This window comes from Peromyscus leucopus, chromosome 3 (genome assembly GCF_004664715.2).
Source record: "Peromyscus leucopus breed LL Stock chromosome 3, UCI_PerLeu_2.1, whole genome shotgun sequence".
Classification (NCBI taxonomy): Eukaryota; Metazoa; Chordata; class Mammalia; order Rodentia; family Cricetidae; genus Peromyscus; species Peromyscus leucopus.
In genome coordinates this window covers 54,096,403-54,108,431 of record NC_051065.1, presented here as the reverse complement: position 1 = coordinate 54,108,431, position 12,029 = coordinate 54,096,403, and the positions used below count along the sequence as shown (strand labels likewise).

Genomic DNA, 12,029 nt, shown 5'->3' with positions numbered 1-12,029 from the left:
TACTCCATTACTTTCCTAATTGACATCCATCCTGAGTCACGTGTCCTTGAATCTCAGGTGGCCCATTTTTGTAGCTTTGGTTTATTTAGGTTTTCTCTCCTTCATAAATAACCTAAGTGTTTAGTTAATACAACCTCAAGTGTTTGCTATTGGGACCTGCTGATTTGCATATGCTTACACTTCTCAAATAATTGTGGATTTCAGAGGGGGCTGGGTTTCCTCTAGTAACCCTCTTCTCTCTCTCTCTCTCTCTCTCTCTCTCTCTCTCTCTCTCTCTGTGTGTGTGTGTGTGTGTGTGTGTGTGTGTGTGTGTGTGTAGTCTCATGAAAGTCGGAACTACTGATCCTCCTGCCTCTACTTCCCAAGTGGGTGATTACAGGTGTGTTCCACCATACCCAGCTGCCAACCTTTTTTTTTCCCCAGTGGAGACTTATTAATCATGAAATAGATGGTCTTTGTTTCAACAAAGCAGAGAAGTCCCCTAACAATTTTGACAAGTGTTCAGATTTCTAAATGGAAATGAAAGGCTGAGTGAGTGTCCTGTAAGAGTCCAGCAAATGATAGCTGAGTAGCAGCGAGAGAGTGATAATGGGTTGCAGCAGACCATCCCATTACCCTCACCCAGTCTGTCTTGACAGTTGTGAGGTGGAATGGAATTGCCATAACTGTCATCTGCTATAATCAAGCCATTACCTTGGTCTCTTCAGCACAAGGCCTTAATGAGAGTGGTTTCTGAGCAAAGCCGTGAGATCCCATGCAATTCCACAATCTTTCTTCCCAAATAGTTGCAGGTAGGCAGAATCTCCCCATTAGAAATTCAGAAACCAAGCTTGCTATACATAGCTCAGCAGTGCAGCCCCTGCCTAGAAGGCATGAGAGGCTCTGGGGTAGTCCCCAGAACTATAGTAGATAGGTAGGTAGATGGACAAACGGACGGATGGACAGGTGGGTAGATAGATGCAGAAACCATAAGCTCATTAATCCACTCACTTCTCTATCCCATTCTTAATATTAATAATTACTTGACACCAAGCCCTGGTTTTGTCTCTTGTCTATGACCCTCTAATCCTTCTATCATTTCCCAAGATCAGTACATGAGGAATGGCCCAGGCCAACAGGTAGATGAGCAAGCCCTGGCTTGGCTTGACTTTAAATTTAAACATTGACTTCTGCCGTGGATACCTTTGACCTAGGCCTAGATAGATGTTATTTTTAAAGAGCAAATAAAAGAAGCTTCTGGAAGCCTAGGGCCATGGATTTGTTCTATGTGATGCTGTCATTTGTAGCATTACTGAACTTCTCAGCAGTGGTAACAAGGTCCATTCTCCCTTTGAAGTAGCACTTTGCATTATCTTTGAAAAGTTGGTACTTCCGTTGCTTTACTTAAAGATGAAAAAGCCATGGGGCCTCTGAATTATTTTTCAGCTTACACGAGCAGTTGCCTCCAGATTTCTAGTCTATGAAATATAGATAATACACAATTTAAGATTTTCCTACTAATTAGTAAACAGTCTGTAGCTTTGTGACTGCCAGAGGGCAATATGCTATGTGCCGTTTTTTCAACCTGTGATATTAGACAAATTATTTTTTAAAATTGAAAACTCTCCAAAGTGCTATCCGATAAACTATTTTAATTGAAAAGACTCTAAACTGCTATTCAGCACAGCGCAGCTCTCCTTAACCCAGGCTCACCTTTTGATAATCAAAAGAACATTTACAGAAGTATGAGACAAACACAATTATGAAAGTAAAATGAAGGACCTAAATAAAAAATCACAGAACAAGAGGGTAATTCTATTCACTCTTTCATATTTCATTATTTGATAACATCAGACGATGAATCCATCAGAATTGCTTTGGCAAGTGCAAACAAAAATGGTCCTGATCAATATTTATTAAAACCTTCAGAATGGGAGAAGGACTTGAGCTGACTTCTTAATGTAGTAAATAATTATTCATAGAAATGGGCTTTGACCAAAGGAAGTGCCAGACCAAAGAGACACAGTTTTAATTGTACTGAATTTACAATACAGATTGTCCTCTAGCCCTGTTGTAGAAACCTTAATTTAAAAAATTATCCGATGTAGTACAGAGTGACGTGGGATTTTATAAATTCAGAATGTATTCCAAAGGTAGTGTGAGGACAAAGTTGTTAGCTAAAATTATGGGGAGGCATTCTCCCCATCTCAGTGACTGGAACAGGAATGCTACCATCATCTCAGCAGAGACAGGCATGGGTGGACTTGGTGGAATTCCTTTGCTGTAAGAACTGCATTTTCTGAAGAGAAATAAAGCTCTGGCTGCAGCTGCCCATCAGAAGTGCTGAGATGAGGTACCCTCCTGAGAGGAGGGGTGAACACAGCTGGCGTGAACCTTTGAAGTCTCCAGGAGAGACACCCCAGAATTGTGAAAGTGTGGAGGTTATCAGAATAAGGCTGATAAATAAGTGCTTGTGCACCCCCACCCTTCCCCAGCTTTGGAGTCTGGGGTCCAGCTTTGGACATCACACTTCAGGAAGTATTCTACCACTGAGCTATATCCCCAGTCACTTAAGCAATAAAAATGAGTAAACGAGCCACCAAAAAGACAAGGCAAATTTTGCAAGCATAAAATTCCAAATTGTACCTACCTCTGGAATGATTATCTGCTGTCATCAGCTGAGGGAATATGGGCAAAGTCTTTTCTAAAATCTATTCTACAGCAGCATGCCCCAAACAAAAAGCAGGGTAATCTGTTGAGAGTATTAAAGACCATCTCAACATAAAATACTCATTTAAACCTGCCATTAACTGCCTGAAACTTATTTAGCTTTTCTCTACTTTTTCTCATTCCTGAAATGGAAATAACTTTGCTGCATTTCAAATTAAAAATTTCAATCATGTCTGTAATAAACTCTAAGCTCTTTGAAGGAGAAGACAAATAAGAATAATTATATTGTATTTTAATACACTAATATATTCTTCTGATACACAGGATTATCATCTGCTTTATTAGTGGTCTGGAAAGTATCTGGGCTAAGATTATACTTGTTGGAGTGTTTGCAGATCAACTGCTAATGTGGTGCCTACCATTGCTTGGCAACAGTTAGCATCAGTGGTCCTGATGGCAGCTCCGTGATGTGCAAGGACCAAGCAGGGGACTTTGTACCAGTGTAAAACCCAAAAATGCCACCCGTGCTTACAGAGCACCAGCCATGGCCTCTCAGATTTTCACACAGGGAAGAGATGACAGCATTTGTCCAAAGGCACATGGCCAGTTAAGATGGCTTGCAAGACAACCAGAACCTCTGCCTGGTTGCTGAGTGAGTAATCCCCACTGTAGGAGGCCCTGTCAGTTATTTATGGGATGATTATCTTTCTCTTCTTTTGTCCCATTTCTGTGTTTATTATTAGAGTTAATAGTAAGGAGGCCGAGAAAAGAAGAATTCAGTGTTTCAACTGATCGTTTAGTTACCCTTTACTACGGTGCCTTTATGAAAGTGCTTGAAATACTCCTGTTGCAGGTTAAACATCTCTAATCTGAAATCTGAAACCTAAAATTTTCTAAATTCCAAAATCTTATGGGTACTAACCAGATGCCACAAGTGGAAAACTCCACCTCTAACCTTGTACAAGGGTTGCAGTCAAAATGCATTCTCACTAAAATATTGCACAAAATTGCCTTCTGCAAAGAGCCAGCTTTTCATCACTATAATGAAATACTTGAGGCAAGTTGCTAATGAGGACAAGAGCTTCATTTTACAAGTTCAAATACAGTGCCTGTATCATCTTTGGTAAGGACTCCCTCAGACCCATCACTCACAGCAGATGCCAAGGGTAGCAGTCCATGTAGAAACGAGATCACAACGAGATACAGAAAAACAAGAACGACTTGGAGGTCAGGCCCTGGTTTTTGTAAGGACTGCGTTCCCAAATCAGCAGTCCCTTCAGAAGGCAGGACCACGGGGACCCAAGGACCTGCCACTAGACCCTGGCTCTTAAAGAGCCCACCTTCCCAGTGCTGCCTTCTTACAGAGGAGCCTTCCGAGAGAGCCTCGCGCCTAAGCCACACCATAACAGAAGTGTAGGAAACATGAATTTAAGCTCAAGTCCCATCGCCAAGATACCTCACTATGTATGTGCATATAGTTCCCAATCTGAAATCACCTGAGGCAACACAGTTCCGATTCTAAACGTTTTAGAAAAGTAATACCCAGCGTGCACACACACTTAGCCACAGTGTACATGTGGAGGTCAAAGGACAACTAACTAGTAGACGCCAGTTCTTCCTTTCCACCATGTGGGTCCCAGGAATTCAACTCTGGTCACCAGGGTTGGCAGCAAGCACTGTTTTATCTACTGAGCCATCTCACTATCCCCACCTGAAAATAATTTGGGGAGCTGCGGTTCGTACTGTTAGATTCGGGTCAGCTTTTCAGGTCAGCATCTCATTCTTTCTTTAAGTAACAGCCTGTTAGGCATATACACCACACTTTCCTTATTCACAAATTCAGGAACAGACACTGTAGTCAATTCTGTATCTTGGCTGTTGTGAATACTGCTGCAACAAAGAAGAAAATACAAGTATCTCTTTGATGTAATGACTTTATTCCCTTTGGATATAGAGCCCAGAGTGGCCTGCTGGGTCATACAGAGTTCTGTGTGTTTTAAAAACTCTCACTATCTACTGTCTTCCATAATGGCTGTACTAATTTCCATCTCCACCAACAATGTATGAGAATTCCCCTTTCTAAAGCACCACACTGAAAACACGTGATTATCCTAAGGGAAGTAATAAATCAGAAAGGCAACCAACTTTTAAAGAGAATACTTACCTCATCCATTACCACCTTGGACAGACAAACAGGGAAAAGTAAAGTAGGTAACAAAATGAAAAAGTCCTAAGTTAAATGCTGAAGTTTAAGTTTGGAGCCCTGAATTCCATATCTACCGAGAGCTAGTCACCTGTACCCGTGAGGTCCGTCTAAACAAAGTGTGAACTGCTGCCACACAGGCTCACTCCTCTTCACCAGCAGACATGGCTGGAGTCAGCTAGTCTGATCATTGTCTCAGTTATCCGACAGTGTAGCTAAGTGTAATTAGCTATACAGACACTACTTGCGGCTAGACCTTTGCTTTCTACAGTTTCAGCTATCTCTATTACCTTGGCTCTGGGGGATGTACAGGTCTTAAAATCCTTTAGTTTGAGATTGAGACGAACCACTCATGTTCTTCAGCTGAGTTGTTTCTGTGTCCAGTGTGAATTGTGATGCCCATCTCAGAAGGTTGGATACACAGATCCATCTACAGATTAAACATTGCTAATATCACTACAATAAATACAGCCCCAAAGCACAGCAGGAGTCCATAGTTGTGTACATTTACCCATCTTTATGTACAGGTTCTTATCCACAGATTCTGCCTTCTATGGCTTTAGCCAACCAAAGATCAAAGTATCCAGGAAAAAAATATGTGCAGACTTTGTTAACATTATCCTAAAACCTATAGTATAACAACTGTCTGCAGTGTGTTCCAATTGTGCTGAGTACGTAATCCAGACAGGATTTTAAATGTATGGAAGAGCCAGGCATGGTGGCGCACACCTTTAATCCTAGCACTTGAGAAGCAGAGGCAAGAGGATCTCTGTGAATTTGAGGCCAGCTAGGGCTACATAGTGAGACCCTGTCTCAAAAAATTAAAATGTACAGGAGGACTGTGTAAGTTTTATGCAAATATTATGTTATTTTATAGAGAGAATTTGGCCTGGGGGTACTGGTACTAATGCCCCCAGATGCCCAGGGTAACTATTTAAAAAGCCATTTAGAAATGAATCTTGTACTCTGAATTCCACCAAGTGAAAGAAGGCAGATGGTAAAAGTATACCCAGGGATTTAGGCCAGCCCCCCAGCAAGGTCCTGCTGTCTGTCACCTGCACACACACCTGCTGTGAAAGACTGTAGGCACAGGACAGTTGCTGTGGTGGAAGAGATGGCTTTGGAGTGTAGGGAGGGTGGCATTTATTTTGGCAGAACCATATGCCAAAATAAAGTCTTCCTCCACGTGTCACACAATTTGGGTCATGATATCTTATCACACCATCAGAAAAGCCATTAATACACCATGTCTACTCATGATACTTTGGGAAGTGCTACCAAAAGGCACCCAGCAAAGAGCAAGAGGAACCATGGGAAGGAACACACTTGGTCACAGAATGTTCCAGTCACCAGGATGATGCCAAACTCCTTTGGTCCTCAGAACAGGCTATTCAGTCCACAGCTAGCAGCTGGCCTCGAAATGTTAAGGGTCTTATAAAGAGACTCCCTCTGTGAGTCCTGAGCTGGAAAACATCTACAGAACATGTGTGTTCACTAATGCAACCCAGGCAGCCACATACAATGCCATCTGCTGTAAGCTGGGGTACCCTGGAAGCTATGGCCGCTGTTTTAATGCTTGATGATAAAAAACATGCTTTTATTTTCCTGAAGTCTCAATACGTACCCATCAATTATTTATTACTGTTGGGTTACATGATTTCATTTCAATCTGTCAGTGTTTATCATGGAAGCTCATTTTAATTGCGTAGTTTGGGGCATGTTCCCACTTCCTCTTTAGGGCATCTTGTAGCACCTTCCCACCTCTCTGTCAGCTGTTCTGCCCATTTATTAGTCTTCGCTACTGGGTAAGGTGGCTTTCTGAAAGATAAATGGATTTCATTCTGTCGTTAAATATTTATGTTTCTTTATGATCTAATATATCATCATGGTTATAGGGAATTTCCCCTCACTATAGAAAATATGCCGTCAGTTAGCTGTCAATTTTGTTTACTACCTCAGCTTTGCAGTCCTGGTGCCCTGTTCATCTGAGGCCCCTGAGAACTCCTTTAGCCTCTCCCTTGCCTTCGCAGTGTCGTTCTGGGCTTCAGAAAGGTGGTCAATGCACAGAGGATATTGAAACATTAAGTACTTTAGTGGTGTGCCCTTCGTCACCCATCACACTGGAAGGTCTAGGCTCGAGATCTGGGCGCCTTTGTCTTGTTTGCTCCCAGGGCGGAATGGCAGTCTCTGCAGAAAACCAGTCTCCCTGGAAACAATTCATCAGACTTTTCAAAAGAAATCCAATTTCATCTGGGCTGATGGGCTCAGCGTTGCTTTTTAAGATAAATGATGAAAATATCAATATCGTAATGCAAAGAACTCCAATTCTTTTGGCTTAATCTCAGTGAAAAGTATTATAAACCATTTACTGCCTCTGTAACAGCCCCTGCTCCTCGGTCCTGGGGATCCCAGAGGTGGAGTGGCTTGGAGCCTTTGACAGTTCCAGTGCCAGGCTGTGAGGCTCCTGTACTCCATTCTCATGACCCTGGAGGTGGGGGGGTCCCAGTGAAGCACTCTGAAGTTTGGGAACATATAGGCTAGAAAGTCCAGATTTCACAAAGGCCTTACTCCATTTGATAAGTCTAAACTTGTACATGTCTTCTTCTTGAGCAATATTTAAAACGGATGTCTGTTTCCTAAACAGACAGCTTCTTCTCACAGCTATGCATCAAAGAGAAACAGAACTATATAGCATAGATCCTTAATTCATAAAATAAGGAAAGTGTCAGGGAGGAAGGTACTGTGTGCCACTGAGCGTATGATGCTGTAGGACAGTATGAAGCATCTTCCTACAGCATAATTTTTTCAGTAAAATATTTTAATTATAGCAGATACATTGAGGAATATAATATAAAGCTCATTGACTTTATGCCAAACATGCAACCTCAAAGGGTTTCTTGATTATTGATGATACCATTTTCCCAGACTCCTCCAAGTGACTTTCTCCTCCTCTTCCATCTGAGGTACTTCTGTGCGCATCCAAGGATATGCTTGGTCCGTGCTTTCTAAACACCCATTATGTGTTCATTGCTTTTCTGGTGGTGACCAAATAGTGGACAGAAGCACCCTAAAACAGGGTGTATTTGGACTCACAGTTGAAAGGGACGCAGTCTGTCTAGTGGGGAAGGCATGGCTGTTCACTCTAGGGCAATGAGAGCTTACAGCTGCCACCTCTTCCATGCATCTCCATGGATCATGAAGCAGAGTGTTGGGAAGCCACAGAGCCAGTCTGTAACCCTCATAGGCCCGCCGCTAATGTCCTGCATCGGCCAGCTGGTTCTTGCAGTCAAACTTTCACAGCCTACCAAAATGCCAGCATCTGGGGAGAAAGTGTTCAGATACATGAACCTGTGGGAACATTTCACAATCATGCCATAGCAGGTCTCATGAGGCTGAAATAAGTCCTCATTTGAAACCACAACAGAACACTAATGTTCAGGGGAGTCTCTGCATGACAGTGCCAACCTCTGCTCCCAGGACACTCATGAAGTTGCCCATCTGAAACAAGCAGGTTCATTCCTCCCCCTTCTTAGTACTTCAAGGGCATCATTTCTCCTGCTCTAATAGAATATCAGCTGAAAAGAAAAGCTAGTGGAGACACCAGAACTCTTCCTGACCACACCCCCAGTGAAACAGCGATTGCAAAGCTCTTGAAATACATTCCCATACCCAAGGATGGCTTCCTCACTCCATAAAATGTGAGGTTTGGTGTTTGGCTTTTTGGTTTTTCTTTCCCCAAGATATTCTTGGTGGAGAAGCAGCAAACTCAAGGCCCTGCGTGCAGGAATGCACGTTCCTGAGCCAGCAGTCCTGACATGTAGGATGTCTGTCTGTACTGCCCACATCTCTTCAGCGCATGCTGCGTGCTTCTAGCCCCTCAACCTTGGTAAAGCTTTCATGGAAGGAAGGAAAGAAGTGACCCACACATTGGAAGCTTTTTCTGTCCTTTACTAACAGGCTGGGCACTCAAAGCTGCCCTCATGCTCATGCTACTGTTACTGTTATTGTGCTCCTATTACCATTGCTGTTGTAAGAGTTCATCTTGAAACACCACATTCTAAGTGTGCTATATGAATTAACTAATTCTTCCAATAACCTGAAGAAGTAGGCAACATTATTATTCCATGAAAAGGAGAAGAAAGCTATATTTCTTTCCCAGAGTCTCCAATAATAAGATAATAAGTGACTCCAAATAATAAGCTAATGAGTGAGTGAGTGACTGAGGTTGAGTGGGACAGAACTTGCCTTCCAGGTAATCCGTAGCTGTTTGTGAAATAAGTAAACATATTAGCACAGTTAACAGCATATGCATGCCCCTGGCCACCGTACTGATGGAGGAAACACTCAACAAGGTTCTGTCTTGCTTCCCCAGGCAGTACTACGAGATGCTGTACAACACAGCCGATGAGCTCCTGAACCTGGTGGTGGACCAGGGCGTGAAGTACACAGAGCTGGAGTACATTCATGCCCTGACCCTGCTGCACCGCAGCCAGACCGGCGTGGGGGACCAGACCATCCAGAACACCAGGCTGCAGAGGCTCAAAGAGATCATCTGTGAGCAGGCTGCCATCAAGCAAGCCACCAAGGACAAGAAAATAACCACCGTCTGATGGTGTGCACTGCAGTGGGTGTGGGAGGCACTCATTGTGTGTGCAGCCACAGGCTCTAGCTACTTGGCATGGCGTGAGCTAACTTGATTTTGTCTACACTGATGCTTAGTGGATAGAAGGTGGATTTTTTTTCTCCTCTCTTTTGCTTTTCTATAAACTCTAAGGAAGTTTGCAGTACAGAACATTTTGCCTAATGACTACTTTAGTGCTGTCTGTTCCCAAGGGATGAGGGTGGGACAGAAGGAGGCATGTCAAGGAGTGAAGGAAAGTTGGCTACTGCCTGTTTCAGGACCACCCTGAAGCTACTTAATAAGGTCCATAGCACAAGCAGGGGCTTTGTAGTTCAGTGAAGGAAGTGTGTGCGCATTGCTTTGTCTCCATTGCCAAAATCCAGTAAGAGGCTTCTCAGCAGGCTCCCTACCAAAAACAGATCCTGAGGCTGGGGGGAAAGCAGCCTTCATCCCCGGCTGGGGGGGGGTGCTATAGCTTGTACACAGGTTGCTGGTCGGTTTTATAACCTTTTTGTTTATTCCTTCTGTATTAAAACCAAGAGTCAGAGCTGGAGGGTGGCTTAGCAGTTACGAGCACTGGCCGTCCTTCCAGAGGACTAGAGTTCAATTCTCGGCACCCACACATGGAGGCTCAGTCATCTGTAACTTCAGTTCCCTCACCTGAAGCCCTCTCATGGCTCGACAGGTACCTCATGTATGTGGTGCACAGACATACATGCAGGCAAAACCACTCATACACATGACGATAAAAAGCCAAGTCATAAAACCAGTGCTAAAAAAGAAGGATGAAAGGTGACTCACCCTCCCATGGCTGCAGAACTTCCCATCTCACACTTCACTGAGGGTCAGTTTTGAGGGGCATCCTCACGTCCCCGTGCACACCGGGTTAGTCACGTGTCCTGTTGCTGTGACAGGAGCAGCTTAGGAAGGGGTTTTGGCTAACAGTTAAGGGTAAGCCCGTCATACATAACGTAGCCGGGAAGCCAGGACAGCCAGAGGTTGAGGCAGCTGCCCACACCGCCTCTGCAGTCAGAAAACAGCAGTGGATGCCTGGGTTTGGGTAGGTTTCTCCTGTCTATGCAGCCCAGGACCTCGGTCCGTAGATTGTTCCCCCACAGTCAGAGTGGGCCTGCCCACCTCAGTTAACAGAATTCAAATTCAGACAAGTCCTGTCCTAGTTGGTTGCTGTTGCTGTGATAAACAGCTGACCAAAACCAACACAGGGACACAACACACAACACAGGGACACAGACACACAAAAATAAAAATAGTTTTAAAATAATTTGACAGTGAGAAAGTAAAGCAATCAATATTATGGTAAACGTCAAATCTACTGAAAAATTCAGAGAGGAATAAAGCAATAGAAATATTTAATATTAAGCAGTACAGCTCAGGTCCACTCAGCTGAAAGCAAGGAGGATGGGACATTTTCCCAGTGTCTGCGATTAAAGGCATGCACCCCCAGGCCTGGCCGCTCAGCCTCTTTTCCAATTGCCCTTTCCTGAGATGGGTGACTGCGATGCTCATGGCAGTATGGGTCTTGCCCAGGCCCCCACGTCCTCTTGCTGCTCGAGGTTCATAGGTCACAGGAGACACCAGTGCACTGACAAGGAAGCATCTTGAACAGTCATGGGAAGAGGAGCCAGAAGGGCTGGGGCCGTTCAAGGTCATGCTTAGACCCCGAGGGAGGGAATTTTCACACCTGTTTGTAACAGCTTTGATCTGGATGGGAATAACCAAAAATTAAAAACTGTCTTGAGAAGCTTAAATGTTGTATGTTGTTTTTCTGATTGTCTTCATTCAACAAACATTTCCTGGGAGCCTAGCATGTGGCAAGCACTGCTATATTTGGGCCATGTCTTAGGGTTTCTATTGCTGTGAAGAGATACATGACCAAGACAACTCTTATACAGGAAAACATTTAATTGGGTGACTTACAGTTTCTGAGGTTCAGTCTCTCATCATCATGGTGGGACATGGTGGCATGCAGGCAGACATGGTGCTGGAGAGGTAGCTGGGACTTGTGTATCTTGCACAGGCAACAGAATGTAAATTGAGACACTGGGTGTGGCTTGAGCATATATGAGACCTCAAAGGTCACCTCCACAGTGACACACTTCTGTAGCTGGAGTTTTCTCCAGTCCTGCCTGACCCACAGTCAGGACAAATCTCTCTCACCCACCAGTCCCCCAGCTGCTCAGACCCAACCAAGTAACACATAGAGACTTATATTGCTTACAACTGTATGGCCGTGGCAGGCTTCTTGTTAACTGTTCTTATATCTTAAATCAACCCATTTCTATTAATCTATAAGTTGCCACATGGCTCATGGCTTACTGGTATCTTAACATCTTCTCATGGCAGCGGCTGGCAGCAGCTCTCTGCCTCAGCCTTTCACTTCCCAGAATTCTCTTCTCTGCTTGTCCCAACTATACTTCCTGCCTGGCTACTGGCCAATCAGCATTTTATTTATACAGAGCGATATCCACAGCACTTTCCCTTTTCTTTTTTTTTTAAAGTAAGGTTTTAACTTTCACATGGTAAAATTACATATAA

At 43.8% G+C, this 12,029-nt stretch overlaps 1 protein-coding gene across 1 annotated transcript in view; it reads left to right on the top strand.

Moving 5' to 3' along the window:
• Exoc4 (exocyst complex component 4) overlaps positions 1-11,242 on the top strand; it is a 754,883-nt gene extending 743,641 nt beyond the window's left edge. Inside the window, exon 18 of the mRNA XM_028866155.2 lies at positions 9,225-11,242. Coding sequence (XP_028721988.1) covers positions 9,225-9,462 — 238 coding nt within the window. The 3' untranslated portion in view covers positions 9,463-11,242. The remainder of the gene's footprint in view (positions 1-9,224) is intronic.
• The last annotated feature ends 787 nt before the right edge of the window (positions 11,243-12,029 follow it).